General features: G+C 42.7%; 2 protein-coding genes across 2 annotated transcripts in view; both read left to right on the top strand.

The window, feature by feature from the left end:
* On the top strand, positions 1-6586 carry LOC117465749 (thiosulfate:glutathione sulfurtransferase). The gene is made up of 4 exons (XM_034108747.2): positions 1-340; positions 5672-5794; positions 5870-6032; positions 6332-6586. The coding sequence occupies exons 1-4, from the start codon at positions 160-162 to the stop codon at positions 6384-6386; spliced, it is 522 nt and encodes a 173-aa protein (XP_033964638.1). The 5' UTR covers positions 1-159; the 3' UTR covers positions 6387-6586.
* A 2266-nt stretch (positions 6587-8852) lies between these two features.
* The window catches only part of drd3 (dopamine receptor D3), a 41445-nt gene continuing 27242 nt past the window's right edge, over positions 8853-23055 (top strand). The window contains exons 1-3 of the mRNA XM_034108337.2: positions 8853-8996; positions 11638-11967; positions 21436-21548. Coding sequence (XP_033964228.1) covers positions 11680-11967; positions 21436-21548 — 401 coding nt within the window. The 5' untranslated portion in view covers positions 8853-8996; positions 11638-11679. The remainder of the gene's footprint in view (positions 8997-11637; positions 11968-21435; positions 21549-23055) is intronic.

The following is a 23055-nucleotide window of genomic DNA, read 5'->3' as shown; positions in this document are numbered from 1 at the left end:
ACCTGAGCCAGACCCATCTCGAACATTGATCCCTTTCCCATCCCATTTGATGCCCTTTCCCGCCTGAAGATGGCGTCCAATGCAGGTTTATTGTGGCAGATTTAAAAGAAGAAGAAGAAGAAGAAGAAGAAGAAGAAGAAGGCCTCTGTAATCTGCGTCATGTTTCCTCTCCCCAGCAGTCTGCAGGGGACACTTGTCTTCACCATGCTCTCCTACCTGCTGTCTCGAAGTTTCTGCCAGGTTTTTGCGGAAGTAAACCGCAGCTCTTACAGGACATTTGGCTCTGTTTTACGGGATTTCACAACCTCCAGTCCCACCTTTGGAGACGCATCCGAAAATGGTAAACATGCTCAAACACTCAGGTCCAACAGGAAGCCTTATATTCCTCTTTGCCTTTGTGACAGTGTCTCTCAATCTACTGTAATGAAATGTAACCTTGAATGCTGTTTGAGTACTGTACACGCAGTGGCGGCCGGCCCATAGAGGCGCTAGGGGCGCTGCCCACCCTCTTCCCACATGTTTGATTGTCATTATAAAAAAAATTAGAAAATAAATAAAAATTATATTTCTTTTTTAATGTACAAGGTAAATATTATATAATTGGTATTAGTAAAATGTATAATCTACAATACAATTTCGTTTAAAATAGTTTTACGATATCTAAAGTTACTGATAAGTCACATGTTTCCTGCCTGGCCGCAGCGTGTATCATTACCCTCTCTCGTCAGGGCGGTAGAAAGGAGCCCTCAGCCAGAGCAGCAGCAGCAGCCAACAAGCTGACTGTTGCTATCTGTATACTATGCCGCCGAAACAATTTCAGCCAATCAGCGTCGTCAGATCTGATGCTCAAAGGGCGCCGTGTCAGCGCCCTGGCCTGTGTGTCTGTGAGTTGTTTGGACTCGTATCCAAGGTGACGCTACAGTAGTTGTCGAGGATGGCTGCGTCTCGGTGCTAGTGAATCGCCGGAGCTGTAGATTAACATTTACATGCTTATTGTAGTTGTAAGGGCAATGCCTGTAGCGCCATGGAGCATATGTGTGGGCTGGACCTGTATTTTACAGGAAAGGAGTGAGCAGAGGGTGGAGTTGTCGATTCTTGTTCAGTTTTCATCTTCCTCACCCTCTCAAACTTTAAGTTGCGCGGCTACTAAAGAGACGCGCTACCATGGAAACCAAACAATGGTGGAGCTGTATTAAAGTCCGAGTGGAAACAGTCGTGAGTAAATCTGATTTTGTCAGAAATCGGGAGAAATATGACCCCGGGAGGAAACCGGGGAGAGGGCAATGAAATCGGGAGTCTCCCGCGAAAATCGGGAGGGTTGGCAAGTATGACTGACACACACACACACACACACACACCAACACGTTCTCACTCCCATCCCGTCACATATTGACGGACGGTCAGGGCCCCTCCCCGTCGCTATATTACGTACAGGGTACCCCTTGCCCGTCAGGCTTCTACGGGCAGGGCGTCCCATAGACCTTCATAGACCACGTGATCAACAACGATGGCCGACCTTCGTGTTATTCTCGGTGGAAAATGCCTATTTTAAGGTTCATTTGGCCATTGAAATGCGTTTTGATGTCATTTTATGCGAGTAATGAGTTTTTATTTCTGATTATTTGTGCAGTACATGGACATGATGTTTAGTTTGCCAGTTATGACGAAGATTACTTCATGAATGTGTACACATTCATGGTTGCTAAGGTGGTTGCTATGGACGCTGCGACAGCTCCCAGACCACGTGATCAACAACGATGGCCGACCTTCGTGTTATTCTCGGTGGAAATAAAAATAAAAATAACCGGAAACGGACGTCGGCATTTCGAGCGATTACCCAAGATCCTCAGCTACGCTGATTGGATGTTTTAGCCGCAATGCATGCTGGGATTTGGTGTTTATATTATATGAAATCCGGAAAACATTTTAAAAGAATAAAATAATACTTAATTCCGAGTGCTCTTGCTTTTCTCTTTGAAAGTCATCACATAACGGCATTGTAATACACGGTTCGGCTGCATTACATATTACAGATCTGCCGTAGTTCTTTATGTATGATGATGAGAAGACCTTTGGAAAAACTGAAGAAATGCCGCCGAAACTGAATACTTGACGTGGATCATAAATATAGCAACAATTAAAAAAACATCTTTAATTTCTCTTCACACAATACGTCTCCTTGCAGTATCAACACTAATTCGGCTGACTTTTACATTTGATATAATTCATAGATAGGTTATATTTACACCATAACGGTGCACAGCTGATAAAAAAGGACTTGTAGTTTTTGAAAGATATTACTGATTTGAATTGGATTGCATTTTGAATATAAGAATGTAAATACTGAGTCTGAAATAGTATAGAAATATGCTGTAAAATTATGTGAAAGCATGCATAAAACTACACATCTTCAGATGTTGTACATACAAGTGTCTGTGTGTACCTTGTGTGCACCACCTAGTGGTTAAAGCACGTTATTGAATTATTGTTTTTATGTGTTATATTTGATTAATAAAATATTAAGAGTACATATACTTTCATAGGGGGAAAGTAGAAGGTCTGTGATAGAAATATAAAAAATCAAGAAGATACTATAAGTGATCTCTACAATAAAACAGTTTAGTGCAGGATGTACAAAGATATTAATAGGAGGAGGTGCAAAACAGAAAAACGAATGAACCTTTATTTAAACATTAAATAACAGATTAATATCTTCTTTTAAATAAGAAAAAATCTATCTATCTATCATCTATCTATCTATAAATATTAAGCCTGACAAAGTACTTAACGTCTAATATATTGCTTTCCTGCAATGTTAACCATGTTGAAGCACTTATTTTAACTGATATTATACATATGGATTATACTCTTATGTATGTAGATGGAATAAGAAATGTGCAGAATATGACAATTTAATGGTGGAGGTACACACATATTGATAGATGTCTTGTAATGCACTGTTGAGGAACCTGTGACCCAAGTTTTTCATTCATTGCATAACTACACCGTAGTTGTGTATGATATGTCAAACCTTTGAAATCTTGAAAGGGATGTGCAAAATAGCCATAATATTCAGTCTTTAATTAACTATTAGTAGAGAATAACGAGTAATTAATATACTTTATTACTCGTTTCCATTCATGTCAATTGCAGATACATGTTTAGTCTTCTCAAGCACCAACTATCAAATATCTCTCCTGATTGTTGGCACTTGACAATCACCTTCCCTGCATTTTACTCAGGTGTAACTAAAGTCTGATTTAAGGGTTGTTTATATTTCACATCATTAATCAGAATCTGCAAAGTAACTCAAATAAATGCAGTGGAGTAAAAATACCAGGTTAACCTCTGAATTGTAGTGGAGTAGAATTACAAAGTATCAATGAGCTGTCATGTGGTTATATATTGATGCTATATATTGATGCTGCGCATTATGGACAGCGATTTTCACCCATTTATTAATTATATGTTTTACCAATGTGTTTAATACTGGCAACTTCTAATTGTGGGAAAAACGAAAAAGTTCAGTAGAGACGTCCCATAGAACATTTTGCGAAACACAATAGCCAGCATGTGTAGTTCTGGGGGGGCGTTCGATTCCAGTTTTGGATAGACTGCCGTGGTTTCGTTCCATTTCAAACAGCTGTTTGACGCTCTGCGTAACCTTGGCGCACTGCCACTCCAACATCCAATCCCAGACCTTGAAGAGTAATCATGGGGACTGTAGTCCTAAACGATAGCTGGGGATTATGGGTAGTGTAGTGTCTTCGGCCATCCTAAACTCAAAAATGTTGACAATCGCAATGATGCTCGAAATGTCCCTTATAGGCCTACGTCTGTTTCCGGTTATTTTTATTTTGAAATTCAGTTCCTGACGAACACCAAAAAAGACCGAGATTATGGAATTAAACCAATAAATAAAAGCAAGGATAATTGTGTGTTATTGGTGAGTAAATAAAAGTGTGTTATTTTGAAAAGAATAACAAATTAGAAGGAAAAAAAGATTTTAAAAATACGAGGCTCTGAGCCCCATGTATTTTCCTCACAGACGGCGACACTAAAGGTCTACAATAAAGACCTAAATGAATATTTGGGATGTTCTTGCCTTTAGATTCTCCCAATAAGAAAGAATAAAAACGTTAGCATTCATGAAGTAATCTTCGTCATAACTAGCAAACTAAACATCATGTACATGTACTGCACAAATAATCAGAAATAAAAACTCATTACTCCCATAAAATGACATCAAAACGCATTTTAATGGCCAAATTAACCTTAAAATAGGCATTATGTAGGTCTATGGGACGCCCTGCCCGTAGAAGCCTGACGGTCAAGGGGTCCGCTGTCCGCAATGAAGGTCTATGGGACGCCCTGCCCGCAGAAGCCTGACGGGCAAGGGGTCCGCTGTCCGCAATGAAGGTCTATGGGACGCCCTGCCCGCAGAAGCCTGACGGGCAAGGGGTCCGCTGTCCGCAATGAAGGTCTATGGGACGCCCTGCCCGCAGAAGCCTGACGGGCAAGGGGTACCCTGTACGTAATATAGCGACGGGGAGGGGCCCTGACCGTCCGTCAATATATGACGGGATGGGAGTGAGAACATGTTGCGCACACACACACACACACACTGCTCTTCCTCCCCCCCTCCCCCCCCCCTCTCGCATTTTCTCACGTTCACACTGAGAGAAAGTCTCACCTGGGCCATGCTGCAGAAACATCCTGAGGATGCTCCAGTTGGAGACTCATGGAAACCCGAAACTGTCTGTCTCTCCGCCGCAGGATTTATGCAGCCCGACGAAATAAAAGAAGCCCGTGAGAAAGAGGAGAGGGGTGGGGGGGGTCCATAGGGAGGAGAGGCTGTCCAGCAAAACACAAGCTGTTTGTAAAGTGCTGTTCCTGGGTAGCACTTAATAATCCCTCCTTTGTAGACAAGCAACTGTTGATTCAACCCTAAGCAGTGGGACTTTTTTATTCTAGACATGTCCTGTTTTATTAACGCAACGAGTTACACATTTTAGCATTCAGTATAGAAATATGTTCATATACTACTTCTGAAAGTAATATCAGAGCACCATAAAACCTTGATTGCTACCACTTTGATAACAAATACAGCTCTTACAGGACACACACACACACACACACATAATGTTCGTATTTAGTCTCCTGATTTTAAATGGGAATTAAATCCTTTGAGTGTTCCCAAAGCACCAGTGTTCTGCAGTGTGTGTGTGGACCCACTGTACTGTTGCACACTTTTGGAAGATTCAAAGCTAACCACACTGAAGATTATGGATTATCTCATATTTTTAAGCCTCAATTAGCCCCAGCAAAAATAATTTCCACCAGCCGCCACTGTGTACACGCATTAAGAATAATGTTTGAAGGCATCATCAGCGGCTGCCTGTGCCTCCTGCCAGCATTGTGACTCTGAATGGCCTGCAGTGTGTTCTGTTATTGTCTCAAACACAGAGTTTGGTTGACTCTGGCATTTTGTTTCAAGTGCACAACAAAGGTCTGTCAGTGGTCGGGAACAGGTCTAGTTTATCCTCACAGCAGTGACCAGCTCGGATAAACCAATGGAGGGTAAGAGTAGGCTCTTGCAGGCAGCAGGATGCGTTCCATTGGTAAAAAGGTGTATTTTCCTGTATAATAAAGTGTCATGTTTCCCCCTCAGCTTCTGTGGTGACCTACTCTCAGCTGAAGACCATGCTGTCCAGCGGAAACGTCCAGCTGTTCGATGTGAGAAATCCTGATGAAAACCAGGCTGGACGCATTTCAGACTCCCTCAACATCCCGTGTAAGTGTTAACACATCTGGGATTAAAGGGGCCTGTCTATGTTTTTTTTTAAATCGTATATTGTTTGGATATCAGTGGGCAACCTGGAGGAGTCCCTGAAGCTGTCCTCGGAGCAGTTTCAGCAGACATTTGACATAAGGCCTCCTGGGAAAGACGACGACAACATCGTGTTTCACTGCAATAGTGGCAGCAGGAGCTCCAAGGCTCTGGACATCGCCCGCCGGCTGGGATTCAGCAGGTAACGGACACAGTATGCACCTGTAGTCCAATTATCACCTTGTAAAGGGCAATGGCTATTACCTAAAGAGCGTGACTCGGATTGCAATCATGTAGGAAAATGTCAACCACATAATACGCTTCGTCGGAGCGCTATACAGTTAATGGCACATATATTCAATTATGAATCCTGCTGCATATTAGAGTGCGGTGCTCTCATACCCTGCTTTGGTTTGTTGAACGCTGCATGACCTTTTTAGTAGAAACAGCAACATCAGTGATCAGAGGCTAAGCTCTTCTCTTCATGCTTCTTCTTCCCAGGTCCAGACATTATAAAGGAGGGTACAGTGAGTGGGCCGAGCTAGAAGGAAACTGAACCCACGCTGAGTGACATCTTTTGAATACAGAATAACATAAAAGTCTGTATCAGTTACTACATATTAACTGCTACATCTTTATAGACACTGCATTTAAACCTGTAATATCTAATGTTTGGCATGAGCTGCGTAACCTTTTTATTCCATGACAATAACTGTGAAGGTGTTTGATGTTGATTAAATGATATACACATTTTAACTTTCTGTCTTTGTACATATTTGTCGTAGTTTGTCCTAATTCTGCTGTAGAAAATAATTTCTTACAGTTTTTCCACGAAATTGTCTTAGATCAAAAATCCTTGATCCCTGATTGGATCAATTACATTTGGATAACTTGCACAAACTTAACATGTTTTATTAATACTTGCTGTTGTTACATTTTGCCCCCATTTACTTCCATTTAATCAAACAAAGTTTCCTTCAAGAACTCAAGATAAAAAACGAGTGAATAAATGAAATACAAATTCTCATTTCGGGGGTAAAGTATTCCTTTAACCAGTTCATATGCACATTCATAATTGACCTATTTAATGTGAAAACGAACTGATTTGAATACTGTCACGTGACATTGTGAACAAACTCAACAACCTGTATTTGCATGAGTTGTACAGGTTATACGCAGTTACATCCCTTGGCCAGTAGGTGGCAGCAACATTTCACCCAAATGTTTATCTCCATTATTCCACCCACTGTCCTTCTGTCATTAGTGTAGCTGTGTCCTCAGGCCTGACCTTCACTAAAGCCATGCATCCTGTGAGCTGTCAGCATCCCAATCTGCACCGGGATCAGAGGTGACCATTCAGAGGTGGGGGGCAGGTCCACTTCTCCCTCACCCCACTCAATCTCACCGGGGCCATTTGCAAAACGTGTGTGTGTGTGTGTGTGTGTGTGTGTGTGTGTGTGTGTGTGTGTGTGTGTGTGTGTGTGTGTGTGTGTGTGTGTGTGTGTGTGTGTGTGTGTGTGTGTGTGTGTGTGTGTGTGTGTGTGTGTGTGTGTGTGTGTGTGTGTGTGTGTGTGTGTGTGTGTGTGTGTGTGTGTGTGTGTGTGTGTGTGTGTGTGTGTGTGTGTGTGTGTGTGTGTGTGTGTGTGTGTGTGTGTGTGTGTGTGTGTGTGTGAATGATCTGTTAAGTCTCTCCGTGGAGGGAGTTCATTGGACTGTTTAAAAACACAATTTGTTTTTTTGCACCTTTAACGCATGAATCACACAGCCTCTAAAAAGAAAATGACACACTTCCAGGAGCAGCCGTTCACGTGGGAGAGACAGATTGATTTCCTGAGTGTTGCACGACACAGGCGTAAATGGAAAGCAAGTGACGTCTGGATTTATCAGATGTTGGATGAGTGAAGACACCGCTGTGCACGCATCTTAAGACCCAAGACTTAATGTCACACACCATCACTTCTGACTAGTTCCTAATGTATGGATTCCCGCCAGCTGCAGTTAGGACTCTCCTCGCTGCCGCAGCTGCTGCTCACAGGAGATATTAACCTGCGTGCAGCTGTGGAGAAGAAGGATGGCTGAAATGTCCAAGGACATCTGGACACTTTAGCGTAAGTTAAAGCACAAACCGACTTCCGGTTGGTAGTGAGAAAAATGATCCGTTCGCGCGGTTTGTCAGCTGCTGCAGCGACGTCGAACAGATCATCACCCTCCTGCTGCTCACGGCCTTTTTAAAAGATGCACTTCATGGGAGATAGCAACATCTGGAAACGTTGTTTTCATTTGCCACCCTAATGATGATGTCAGAACACAAAGGTTTATAGAATTGTCTCTGATGTTCATGAATAAATTGGACTCTTTGCGAGTTGGAGCCGGTTCAGAGGATACAAACACCTTCCCTCGAACACTTCCCATTGATATCATTGTTTGTTTGGTTGCTCGGATCCTGCAGGGGGGTTCGCTCATATCTTAACATGCCATGTTGGAGATAGAGGAACAGAACACAGTGGCTGGGATTGTGATTAGCTGTATCTGCGGTGGGCTTTTTGTGTCTTTTCGTGTGTAAAAAGGGGTTGTGTGGTTGTGTACCAGTAGATCATTTGATGCATAGACTAGCCTGACCTCCTTTAAGTTCTGTAGGTACTGATCCTGTGTTATGATGTCACTTCCAGCAACCCAGACTGCATGGTTCAGGGTCAGGTTAAGGACTTCAGCCGTGGGGCAGGACTGAAACACATTCAGACATATTCTGTGTTGTATCATAGCAAATATTAATTTACGTGAAAAAACAACGTTGACATTAAACTGTTCTTTGGGTTGTAATAATAAGTCATTTGCGACTGCAGCCCTAAACGCGCATCCAAAAGGGAGACACCTGACGTCTCCACAATTACCCGTGCCTCCCGCGTCATGAGCCTGCAAAAAAAGTGGAACAAAAATAAAACGCCCAACACGTGTGACCGACATTCACACAGCCACACAGGCTTGGTGCACATGTAGATAGTCAGTGGTTCATTTGGAGCTTGCCACATTCACAGACCGCTGTGCGCAATGGCACGAGCGCTCCTCCCGCGGGGCTGGGCGCGATAACCGGATAACTTTCCCCTCTGCCTGAGGATGCTTTTTCTCGATGGCATCTGATGAATTCTCAACTGGGAAACAGTAACAGGTATGTAAGACTGGTTACTTTACACACACTAAATCAACCTTAAAAGCCTGTGTGAAGTTTCCTGTTACTGTTTTTTAAATGAAATTCTTATCTTCCGATTTGTTTTTGCTTTTTTGTGTTGTGTGTGCGCGCGCTCTGAAAGGTGATCATTACAATTATCCCTCTGTTACTGGACTGTGTCTGATCTCGAGGCGGGATAATGGAGCCTGATAAGGGGCTCTATCTCGGGCATTTAATTGAATGTAATGATGGGTTTGATTTGCGCAAATTAATCTTCCTTGGCATTGCAATTTTGGAAGAGATAACCAAATGCTTTATCTAGCCTGCTAAGACCTGAGTACATTGATTTGCTTGATGCTACATTCATTATAAGCCTCATATAATTAGAGTTATATCTTGAATACACTAACAACCTCCTTCCATTTCCTATGGCTGCAGAGTACACACACACACACACACACACACACACACACACACACACGCACACAAGCTTGCAATTAAGGGTCCATTCATGTCCAGATCACAAACACGTTGAGGTCAGAGTTCTGCACATTGCCATTGGTTGATAAGGGAACAAAAGAGTGACGAGGGGAATCAGTTTCAATTTCCACTTGAGTTACAACAAACAAACCATTCACTGGAGCACTCGCAGCTTTGTGTCATCACGAGTGCCGCTGGATGTAAATGAATGTGTTTGTGGTTTTATGATTTGCCATCTTGGCGACCTGTCACACCTGACTTTGATGAACTCACTCCTATCCGGAGGCTCCAATAGGATGGGTATCAGTGGCTGCTTCTGCGTCCTCTCTTGTTGATAAGGACACTGGAGCCTAACAGACTGAGAACATCTTTAAAAAGCCTTACTGGGTTCGAGCCAGGTCTAAAAATGATCTTCTTCCTCTTCATTTCTGTCGCAGGAAGAGAGACTGCATGAGATGGATCAGTGTGTTGAGCATGCAGACACAGGTGTGTGAGCATAACAGCAATGATATGTGGATTCAGGCCAGGGAGGATGCATTGCGAGGAGCAGAGCCGGGCTGGCAGCCAACCAGACCTCTGAGACTGGACTTATTACCCCTCCCTCATGAGCTAACCTCCCCGACACCGCTCAAAGGCAAACTGCCAGCCCCTCAGTGAAGTCACCATCTCTGCTTTTGGAGTTTGCCGTATTCAAAGTTGTTGCAGGAGGGAACGCGATGAGAGGCTGACTGAATGGCGCTGAGGAAGGTTGCTGTTCAGAGCATTCATCTCGAGTTCCTTAGCTGTATATCCAAGGAGCTCAGGAGGCATCGATATTTGCTTCATTTCTCAATCAGCAGGGGGGGGGGAGCACTTGAGCAAGTGTATACTGCAAGGAACTCCCCTGCAGGGATGCTTTTCAGCGGTTTTATTTATTATCTGGCTAATGTTACTAAAGGAGCCAAGAGATGTTCCGCAGCGGGCCTTTCGACCTGGAATGATCCCGCCACCAACATCTGAATGGTTTAAGGCCAAATACATTTCTGATCTCTTATGAACCACCCAGAACTCTCGGGTCTTCTGGGACGGGTCTGCTTTCAGTCAGAACTACATGGAGAAGCAGCGTTCAGTTATTATGCTCCATATTTGTTGAACAGAATCCTTCGTGTCCGCTGCAACTCTTACTAAGGCTGAAGACTTTTCTCTCTGTCGCTGCTTTTAATTGAACTTTTCACATCTCAGCAGCACTATTTCCTAATGCTCTAAATGCTGTTGTTGCACTTTGAATGGCCTTGTGTTGAAAGCTGCTATATGAATAAACATGCCTTGCATTGATGGTGAATGTGCCACCCTTTAATCTAAAGCAGGGGTGTCCAAACTTTTTCTCCGAGGGCCGCATACATAGAAATATACGGAGGGCTGGGCTGCTCACTAGAGGTATATTGCCTCATAAGTTAAGTTAGAAGTCAGCAAAATATGCTTTATGAAAACAAACAGCCATCCCAGCTCTCCAGAGGGCTTCATATATCTTGTTGGCAGCTCATTCCTTAAAACTTCAGATTGCTGATAATAAGAGGAAATAGGCAGGGTATATTTCAAGCTTGTTATGTAAATAAGTTATTGGGCTTTTTTATTATCAACTTTCAATTCATGAATATTAGTGATCTAAAGAGATGTGAGAGGAACCAATAGAGCAGGGGGGTCAAACTCAATTTCATCGCGGGCCACATTCGCATTATGGTTGCACTCAAAGGGCCGGTTGTAACTTTAAGACATATAAAAATACATATAATATTTAACATATATAAAATAATGTATTATATTACATTATTGCTCTGCATTGGATTATTATCGGATAGGGTAATACCTTCATAATTAACTACGTCTGAAAGCAGAAGTCTAGGGCAAATAATTGCAAGTCTCTTCAGTGAGAAGGTCACAAAATGATTTAAAAAGAAAAGCCACATTCTGGAAAAAAAAGTCCAAAAAAGAAAAGTGACATTTTGAAAAAAAAGTGACATTTAAAAAAAGAAAAGTCAAATTCTGAGAGAAAAGTCAAATTTCATAAATGAAGTCACGGGCCGGATTTGGCCCCCGGGCCTTGAGTTTGACACCCCTGCAATAGAGGGTAGGTTGTGTGTTTAATGGATAACCACTAAACTCTGCTCTTTCCCTTTGGTAGGTCTGCCGAACATCTCATCTCCCATGTCACCGGGACGTCTCCATGGCGATGTTTAGCAGCGCAGAGCGGGTCTGGAACGAATCGGACCGCCTGTGGTGGGACTCGGAGAGGAACGAGAGCTCAGAGGCGTCGGAGCAGGATGAGCGTAACTACTACGCCATGCTCTACTCGCTGCTCATCCTGGCCATCGTGTTTGGAAACGTACTGGTGTGTATGGCCGTGGTGAGGGAGCGCTCCCTGCAGACCACCACCAACTACCTGGTGGTCAGCCTGGCTGTGGCCGACCTGCTGGTGGCCTCGCTGGTGATGCCCTGGGCCGTGTACCTGGAGGTGAGGAGCTCAGGAGGTCTGCATGTTGAGTGCTTTTCAGGGTCTCCTACATCTTACAGTTTTCCCATTGGCCTAACGTAGTGATAATGCCCAGGTCGACCTCGGGGTTTTGTAGAGCTTACTAGAACATCTTTTAGGGGATTCAGCAGATTTGTCAAAACGTGGCAAAGAAGTGCTCTGGATAAGTTATTAGAGACTTACAGGAAGTCCAGCTTACACCTGTTCTTCCTGTCTATATCTCCCTCTGTGTCGAACAAGCACTAAAGCACTTCAGTCTGTTGACTCTTTTCGTCTCAGACCTCAGCACTTAAAATAGTTCTGACACATTAATGCGTTCAGTTAGCAGATTGTTTCAGATTGTTGATACGGATCTTTTTATGGATTAGGCAGTGTGCTTTTTCTCTAACATGTCATTTAACATTTAAAACAAACGGTTCTTGATCATAAGCTAGCATGCAGCTATTTCCCTCAGTTCTTCCCTTGCTTTTTAGACCACTAGCCCCTAGCCTAAATAGAGCTAATCCAAAATACTATTAGCAATGTTTCAACCATGTGTCTTCATGTAAACGGTCTGCAGAGTCACACACCCTCAGAGTACACCCTGTAGCGAGTAAAGCTCTAACACAGAGAAGACCTGTCTGCTGCCCCAGAACGCCTCGCTGGACATTTCTCTTGTTCCATTGTTCTCTTCCTGGTCGTAGTGATGTAACGGCTCCGCGGATTGGTCCGCTCCTCCCACAGACACTCGCTCAGCCTTATCTTTTCTCAGCCGCGGCTCCGCGCAGCAACCAGGAAACTACACCAGCTCACACTGTCCGCTCCTCACAGCAGCGAGCCCCGCAACGTCCCGCCAACACGGCACCCAGACCCCACGCAGCATTCTCATGGGGGGGGGGGGGGGCAGGAGCTCCAACAACAGCTCCGTGTAGGACAGAGCGTGAATACACAGACTATACAGAGATGCTGTTTGAGAAACCAATGTGAGTTAGGAACATTGAACAATGTAAACTCTTGTAGACCTCAACAATGGAATTTTGATCAGTAGAAATGGCCATGACATGGGACCTTTAAGATTTTGCAACTAACAACGTTTTTAATTCATTACGTTTATCCATTTCAACAGTTATTCCTTTCACTTTAAGCTAGCATCGACTTTTTAGCTTAGTGTAGCCTTTTTGCTAGCTATTTCTGCGGTGTATCCATTCTGCTAATAATATAGACCTTTACTTCGGCATGTATTTCAAGAGGTTTATCCACTTGGCTGTTGGGAATCACTGAAGGGAAGAAGGGTGAGAAAGTAGAGAAAGCAGAGGGGTTGTGGAAGAGATTGATATTCAGATGCTTGGCAGTGAGTAGCCGACGTTGGAGAGAAAACAAGAAAATTGAGCTAAATTCAGAACAGATTACGATCATTAGGAACTTATTATCTAGTGACAATGGCGTGGGTGATGGGAAGAAGATAATGATGATAAAATGATTGTAGATCAAACATAATTGCTATAGCACATATTGAATACTAACACAACTTCATTTTCTTCGGTTAATTGGCTGCGCTTCAAATTATGTTGAAGGGGCAAATTGAAATGTATGTTTGCTCAAACTCGAGGGGTAATTGTTCATTTTCTCAGCTCACATCCTTCTCTCCAGAAACTCCATTACTCGTACCGAAGACGTGACTCTGAGCATCCGCCTTTCATCAAAGTAATGCTCAGCATGCGGAAGACACACTGCAGAGGGGCCATGATTGGGTGTGTGGGTGTGTAATGCCATCTTGGGAGTAACTGAGTGAGTTGCTCAAGGGCAGGTGTTTGACCACATGACGTCTGAAAATCCTCTGGTTGAAGTCAAGTAATGTTTAACAAGCAGCCCAACGGTTGCTCACTGTCAGCAAAAAGCTCTATTTCTGACAGTGAGCAGAACATTCAGCGGCAGGTCAAGCATTACAAAAACATAATTAACATTCTCAGTGGGCAGAATCTGACCAATTAAACATGATGATATCCTACGTGTATGAGAGGTGAATTAAGGTAGCCGGGAACCTCGCCAAGAATCAGTCATGAGTCTCGGCAGGCAGTCATGCAGCTACCGTGTTTGTTTTCCAGATTCAAAGGGCTTAAAATCCCATAAGGAATGAGTCATGAGAAGATGACACAAGGGTACACTATTTCATAATTTAGCAGGAATGTAAAGGTCAGTGATATCTGGGAAACAGCGTTGGGAAAAGCATTTGAGACCAAGGCAAAGACTTTCAAATCCCACGACTGGCAGTGAACGCACCGCCGCCCGCAGGCTGTAATCTGATGGATGGGATTAGCTTGTTGTGACCACAGGGTTGCTGGTTGGCTTCTGCAGTAAAAGTGACCGAGTATCTCCTGTCCAATCCTGTGCCCTTGAGCAAGCTATACCTTACCCCTGATGGTGCTGCTGATGTATGACCTGTACTTGAAGGAAGTGGTTGCATTGGCAGTAATGACAAAGTGCTCACTTTGAACAATACATCCTGAGGAGCTGATGTGTTTCCTGACGACGGCAGCATCTCCACTTGTTGTCTGGAGATTATTTCAAGTCAAGATTTATCCTTGTTGTTGTTATATATTCAATACAGGGGCATCTGACAGTGAAAATGTGTTATGAACCGAGATACAGGACGCAGGACCCAAAAGCAGGATTCGGAGACAGATGTCCAAAAATAGAATGTTCTTTAATCACAAATTAAATCGTACTTTCACAAAAAATAGAAAGTAGATAAAAAGCCAAAACAAAGTTGTACAGCAACACAAAAACTCACTTGACAAAAGGTCTAAATCCAAAGGTAGGTATCAGGAGTCAAAAGGCCTGGGTGCTCACGACATGAAACATAACAAACTGACAAAGGAACAAAGAAACGCCAGGGCTATGTATAGGTGAGGGGGATGGGCACAGGTGAAAACAATCAGGGCAGGGCCAAGCAATCTCACGGGCGGGAAACACACAAAGGCAGGAACTGTGGGATCTGAAATGACAGGAAAGATTACTTTCAAAATAAAAACATAACTAAACCTAACATATCTGTCGAGTCACAACAAAAGGTCCGACGTTAGTGAAGAAAGATAGCTCAAAAAGTTGCATCTCCTTCACGATTATATCAGAAAAAGTATATGCCGGTTTAGGGAGTAACAGATTACATGTAACAAGGAATAAAGAAAGGCAGGTTTTCCTATCTGAGCAGAGGACACTTTGCATTCGATATTATCCAAAAGTAACAAAGTAATCAGGTTACTTTTGTATTGTGATGCTACGATTTATTTACATCTAACTAGAAACCAGAATCAGTTTAAAGTACCTCCCAAACCTGATTTGATATACAAGTTTCTGACAGATCCTCTCCAGCTGCAGTCTCTTAACAAGCTCCCGCTGTGTCTCTTTTTACCCAGAAACGCATCGCTCTTAAGTGCTGCCAAAGTATAGATCACACATGTGCAAACTGAAGTGTCTGCAGAGCCTCGCTGAGTCACCCTCATATTCCCACACGGCACACAATGTCCAATACGTGCCCACATGTGTGCCGCAGCCTTTTAGTGTGAGGGGGTGAACGTGTGAAAACAAGTATCGAGTGTAAATGTGGTGTTTGTATTTGTGCTCTATACTTGAGGACCAAATGTCCTCACGAGGAGATGCTTGGACTTCCAAATAGAGAATATTTTCCGAGACAACAAAGTCATTGTGTATTTGATTTCTTTCCATAGATTACGACGCTCCATTATTGCCTTTGTGACATGCAGTATGGATCAATAGCAAGCACTGTCACAAACCAATCCTTCGTCTGTATGCTTTTCAGACGCTCGGAGCCTATTCAATGAAAGTAATGTGGATGACTATAAAAGTGTATTGTTTGTAGGCGGGTTGAGATTGTTTCTTGTTAAACATTTGAAACGACAGGACAATGTTCCCATTTCTTTTACAGCCATAGATTGTTTTCTTTTGTCCGTCAAAGCTTGTGATTTATTCATTATTTTTTGCGATGTTTTAAACAAATATAATACAAAATGTTTAGGCTTGGGAGAGTTGACAGTGAATGTTTCCACAGTAGCAAGTCTAAATATGTGTTTCTGTCTGTACATGTGATTGTGTTCCCTGGTGTGCCTGCCGCCTGCCTGTGGAGGTTGGCGTTAATTCCCTTCTTGGGCGGAGGAGAATCCAATTTATCTTTGTCAGACAGTTATTAGCAGGCATTATGGAGCCTGAGTGAAAGCCTGTCGGCCTGAGCAGGACTGCACTGGGTTAGAGGTGTTATCGCGGGGGGGGGGGGGGTTAGTGTCTTCTGGAGATTGAAAATGTTTTCACGGTAATTAGGTTTAACAACATGTGTGGGTTATCCATCACACCACATGCACACACTTGCAGCTCGTGTGAAAAGAAGAACAAGGGACAAAGATATTAAAAAGACTAATTAGCTTTATTAAAATCCCTTAGCGTTCCTCTTTCGAGGGGTCCTCTCGTGCTTTGTGGGTTTCCCTCTCCTGGAGTGTGTCATAATGGATGTGAATGGTCTGCAAAGGCTGAAATCAGGGAACAATGATGGGCCTGAAACGCCTCCTTTGTTTACTTCCACAACAAGGGGACATCACACTTGATGTCTTGACGTTTCTATTGGCTAGCGCTCCAACACATTGTACGTGATAGTCTAAGGGACGAGACATATGTAAGCGGTTGCCCAAACGCAACAGAGCCGGCCAGCTAACCAATCAGAGCAGACTGGGCTCTGGTTTCAGACAGAGGGTGAAAAGAGGTGCTGCAGCATGAGAAAAATAAAGAGCTTTTTGAACATTAAAGCATGGAAACATGTAGAGACACTACATACTGATATACACCTGAACATCAGCAGGAGAGGACTCTTTAAAGTAGAGACACTACATACTGATATACACCTGAACATCAACAGGAGAGGACTCTTTAAAGCAGAGACACTAAATACTGATATACACCTGAACATCAGCAGGAGAGGACTCTTTAAAGTAGAGACACTACATACTGATATACACCTGAACATCAGCAGGAGAGGACTCTTTAAAGTGGAGACACTACATACTGATATACACCTGAACATCAGCAGGAGAGGACTCTTTAAAGTAGAGACACTACATACTGATATACACCTGAACATCAGCAGGAGAGGACTCTTTAAAGTAGAGACACTACATACTGATATACACCTGAACATCAGCAGGAGAGGACTCTTTAAAGTAGAGACACTACATACTGATATACACCTGAACATCAGCAGGAGAGGACTCTTTAAAGTAGAGACACTACATAGTACATACTGATATACACCTGAACATCAGCAGGAGAGGACTCTTTAAAGTAGAGACACTGATATACACCTGAACATCAGCAGGAGAGGACTCTTTAAAGTAGAGACACTACATACTGATATACACCTGAACATCAGCAGGAGAGGACTCTTTAAAGTAGAGACACTACATACTGATATACACCTGAACATCAGCAGGAGAGGACTCTTTAAAGTAGAGACACTACATACTGATATACACCTGAACACCAGCAGGAGAGGACTCTTTAAAGTAGAGGCACTACATACTGATATACACCTGAACATCAGCAGGAGAGGACTCTTTAAAGTAGAGACACTAAATACTGATATACACCTGAACATTGATAGGAGAGGACTCTTTAAAGTAGAGACACTACATGCTGATATACACCTGAATATCAGCAGGAGAGGACTCTTTACAGTAGAGGCACTACATACTGATATACACCTGAACATCAACAGGAGAGGACTCTTTAAAGTAGAGACACTACATACTGATATACACCTGAACATCAGCAGGAGAGGACTCTTTAAAGTGGAGACACTACATACTGATATACACTTGAACATCAGCAGGAGAGGACTCTTTAAAGTGGAGACACTACATACTGATATACACCTGAACATCAGCAGGAGAGGACTCTTTAAAGTAGAGACACTACATACTGATATACACCTGAACATCAGCAGGAGAGGACTCTTTAAAGTAGAGACACTACATACTGATATACACCTGAACATCAGCAGGAGAGGACTCTTTAAAGTAGAGACACTACATACTGATATACACCTGAACATCAGCAGGAGAGGACTCTTTAAAGTAGAGACACTACATACTGATATACACCTGAACATCAGCAAGAGAGGACTCTTTAAAGTAGAGACACTACATACTGATATACACCTGAACATCAGCAGGAGAGGACTCTTTAAAGTAGAGACACTACATTCTGATATACACCTGAACATCAGCAGGAGAGGACTCTTTAAAGTAGAGACACTACATAGTACATACTGATATACACCTGAACATCAGCAGGAGAGGACTCTTTAAAGTAGAGACACTGATATACACCTGAACATCAGCAGGAGAGGACTCTTTAAAGTAGAGACACTACATACTGATATACACCTGAACATCAGCAGGAGAGGACTCTTTAAAGTAGAGACACTACATACTGATATACACCTGAACATCAGCAGGAGAGGACTCTTTAAAGTAGATACACTACATACTGATATACACCTGAACACCAGCAGGAGAGGACTCTTTAAAGTAGAGGCACTACATACTGATATACACCTGAACATCAGCAGGAGAGGACTCTTTAAAGTAGAGACACTAAATACTGATATACACCTGAACATCGATAGGAGAGGACTCTTTAAAGTAGAGACACTACATGCTGATATACACCTGAATATCAGCAGGAGAGGACTCTTTAAAGTAGAGACACTACATACTGATATACACCTGAACATCAACAGGAGAGGACTCTTTAAAGTAGAGACACTACATACTGATATACACCTGAACATCAGCAGGAGAGGACTCTTTAAAGTAGAGACACTACATACTGATATACACCTGAACATCAGCAGGAGAGGACTCTTTAAAGTAGATACACTACATACTGATATACACCTGAACATCAACAGGAGAGGACTACTAAAGCAGAGACACTAAATACTGATATACACCTGAACATCAGCAGGAGAGGACTCTTTAAAGTAGAGACACTACATACTGATATACACCTGAACATCAGCAGGAGAGGACTCTTTAAAGTAGAGACACTACATACTGATATACACCTGAACATCAGCAGGAGAGGACTCTTTAAAGTGGAGACACTACATACTGATATACACCTGAACATCAGCAGGAGAGGACTCTTTAAAGTAGAGACACTACATACTGATATACACCTGAACATCAGCAGGAGAGGACTCTTTAAAGTAGAGACACTACATACTGATATACACCTGAACATCAGCAGGAGAGGACTCTTTAAAGTAGAGACACTACATACTGATATACACCTGAACATCAGCAGGAGAGGACTCTTTAAAGTAGAGACACTACATACTGATATACACCTGAACATCAGCAAGAGAGGACTCTTTAAAGTAGAGACACTACATACTGATATACACCTGAACATCAGCAGGAGAGGACTCTTTAAAGTAGAGACACTACATACTGATATACACCTGAACATCAGCAGGAGAGGACTCTTTAAAGTAGAGACACTACATTCTGATATACACCTGAACATCAGCAGGAGAGGACTCTTTAAAGTAGAGACACTGATATACACCTGAACATCAGCAGGAGAGGACTCTTTAAAGTAGAGACACTACATACTGATATACACCTGAACATCAGCAGGAGAGGACTCTTTAAAGTAGATACACTACATACTGATATACACCTGAACACCAGCAGGAGAGGACTCTTTAAAGTAGAGGCACTACATACTGATATACACCTGAACATCAGCAGGAGAGGACTCTTTAAAGTAGAGACACTAAATACTGATATACACCTGAACATCGATAGGAGAGGACTCTTTAAAGTAGAGACACTACATACTGATATACACCTGAACATCAGCAAGAGAGGACTCTTTAAAGTAGAGACACTACATACTGATATACACCTGAACATCAGCAGGAGAGGACTCTTTAAAGTAGAGACACTACATACTGATATACACCTGAACATCAGCAGGAGAGGACTCTTTAAAGTAGAGACACTACATTCTGATATACACCTGAACATCAGCAGGAGAGGACTCTTTAAAGTAGAGACACTACATAGTACATACTGATATACACCTGAACATCAGCAGGAGAGGACTCTTTAAAGTAGAGACACTGATATACACCTGAACATCAGCAGGAGAGGACTCTTTAAAGTAGAGACACTACATACTGATATACACCTGAACATCAGCAGGAGAGGACTCTTTAAAGTAGAGACACTAAATACTGATATACACCTGAACATCGATAGGAGAGGACTCTTTAAAGTAGAGACACTAAATACTGATATACACCTGAACATCGATAGGAGAGGACTCTTTAAAGTAGAGACACTACATGCTGATATACACCTGAATATCAGCAGGAGAGGACTCTTTAAAGTAGAGACACTACATACTGATATACACCTGAACATCAACAGGAGAGGACTCTTTAAAGTAGAGACACTACATACTGATATACACCTGAACATCAGCAGGAGAGGACTCTTTAAAGTAGAGACACTACATACTGATATACACCTGAACATCAGCAGGAGAGGACTCTTTAAAGTAGAGACACTACATACTGATATACACCTGAACACCAGCAGGAGAGGACTCTTTAAAGTAGAGGCACTACATACTGATATACACCTGAACATCAGCAGGAGAGGACTCTTTAAAGTAGAGACACTAAATACTGATATACACCTGAACATCGATAGGAGAGGACTCTTTAAAGTAGAGACACTACATGCTGATATACACCTGAACATCAGCAGGAGAGGACTCTTTAAAGTAGAGACACTACATACTGATATACACCTGAACATCAGCAGGAGAGGACTCTTTAAAGTAGAGACACTACATACTGATATACACCTGAACATCAGCAGGAGAGGACTCTTTAAAGTGGAGACACTACATGCTGATATACACCTGAGCATCAGCAGAATATGTCCTCTTTTAATGTAATATATCAGGGTGAATGTATTTCTGGCATCTTTCTCCCTCACTTGTATCATTCATAGCCCAACTGTTTTCCTTCTTCCTTGCCTTTCTGTCACATGTGCAGGTGTGTTTTTCTGTGCGCTCAGTCGGTGTGAATAAATCCAAGAGAAACATGTGCGTTGATAATAATAATAATAATAATACATTGCATTTCGAAGCGCTTTTCCAGGTGCTCAAAGACGCTTTACAGTGGTGATAAAACATGATAAAATAGAATTTAAAAGTTATTAGAACAAGATAAAATAACATTTAAAAGTTATTAAAACAGCAATACAGCATAATTCACAGATTAAAAGCCAGTCTGAAGAGGTGTGTTTTGGTCAGTGTTTTGAAAGTGGGGGGGTCAGTGCAGTCTCTGATGATGTGTTGATAATCTTCCTGTCTGTCCTGCAGGTGGTCGGCGGGGCCTGGCTCTTCAGCCGGCTCTACTGTAACGTCTTTGTCACGCTGGATGTGATGATGTGCACCGCCAGTATCCTCAACCTGTGTGCTATCAGCATTGACAGGTGAGTGTGTAATGTGTGTGTAATGTGTGTGTAGGTCGACTGATATCTGCCGTCTGACATCTCCAGTATAAATGTCATCCTGTGAGATTTCCATATTTCCCCCTCTTGCCCTTTTCTTCACTTCACTTCATAGATATTTCAACGCCCTCCTGGTGGAAGACGCTCTTTTTCCATCTTGTCCAAATCCTCTTGATAGGTGTGTGTATCGTTCTGCATCAGTGTGTGACAGACTGAGACTCAGTGAGGAGCAGATAGAGGATTTTCTGTGGGTTTTTATCTCAAGTTTTAGGTTCAGACTCAGGCTTTTCATGCGTCTTATTTCTGCGGATTTGTTTGCATAAGTGCAGCAGGGAACCGTGTCGTGCATTAGCCGAACTTTACTTTAAGCGTCCTGTATTTAAATAATTTATTTGCTTGGTTTTCTTCTTGTGTCACGGTTAATATTTAATTACTCTCTACGGTCTCGAACTTATAACCTGCAGGCAAGAGTTCAACAACATACAACATACATGGATGTGTCATGGGGGATGAATGTGGGTGCTTGGACGTAAGGTACAAAGTTACCAAAAGTTTGCTTTGCTTTTAGGCCATCGTCATGTACAGTAAAACCCATGTTCTGTATGTTTAATTGAACATGTGTACATGCCTGCAGCAGGTAGGCTACATTATGTCTGTTTACACATCTGATAATTATAACCTGCTTCCGAGGGATGGAGCTATTGCCTGAAGCCCCGTGTTCCTCTCTGAATGAATTATTAGACGGTACAGTATCACACGCTTGGTGAAGTGAATCTCCGGGGGCATTCTGTGTCATCGATAGTGTTCAACACGCACGCATTACCTTCGTGACAGCATTGTTTATTTATAAAGTCTCACAGCAGTCGTGACAGGGAGGATTTATCGCCTGTTCAAAAGGAAAGAGTCAAACCGGGCGAATCGGAGGCGGAAACACTGAAATAAAGTTCTTACATTAAAACTTGAAGGTGAGGAGTCTGCTCTTACAGCGTGGCTCAGGTTTCACTGCAGTCCACTCAGAAGAGTCTTCTTTCATCCTGTAACTCAAAGCAGGACTGGATCAATGCATCACGTACATTATTTCTCGTCTTCTTCACTGTTCCCTCGCTTCGACCTCAGGAGGTCACCGTGACTCAGAGAATACCTGCGCTCCCAGCTCAGCCCTGCATTTCTACCCAGAAAGGGAGCCAGTGCAATTAGTCTGATGAGGACAAACAAGGATGACAGTTGGCTCAAAGCAACACAACATCACGTGCATTTTGGGTCGGGGTCCAGCGTAATTGCTCCTCCTTCTGATCCCATTTCTCCCCGGGCTCATGACACACTCTTGGGTTCTGTGTGCTGATTAACTCTTAAATCACAGCTTCACTTTTATTGCTGAATATCCAAATTGTTTCTAAATAGAAGTGCCTGCTTTGGTGCTCCTTTGTTCCTCCCTATATATCCAATTTCCCTCAGCCGTGCTTTTCTGGAAGCACCCAATTTCTCACTG

Source organism: Pseudochaenichthys georgianus, chromosome 20, assembly GCF_902827115.2.
Source record: "Pseudochaenichthys georgianus chromosome 20, fPseGeo1.2, whole genome shotgun sequence".
Classification (NCBI taxonomy): Eukaryota; Metazoa; Chordata; class Actinopteri; order Perciformes; family Channichthyidae; genus Pseudochaenichthys; species Pseudochaenichthys georgianus.
The sequence above is the reverse complement of the archived record's forward strand: the minus strand, read 5'-3'. Positions and strand labels throughout refer to the sequence as shown.

Bases quoted from the DNA above. Each gene is read 5' to 3' on its own strand.
- LOC117465749 (XM_034108747.2), top strand. From the start codon at position 160: ATGTTTCCTCTCCCCAGCAGTCTGCAGGGGACACTTGTCTTCACCATG. The intron at 341-5,671 runs GTAAACATGCTC...TTTCCCCCTCAG, and splicing joins TGGAGACGCATCCGAAAATG to CTTCTGTGGTGACCTACTCT. The intron at 6,033-6,331 runs GTAACGGACACA...TCTTCTTCCCAG, and splicing joins CGCCGGCTGGGATTCAGCAG to GTCCAGACATTATAAAGGAG.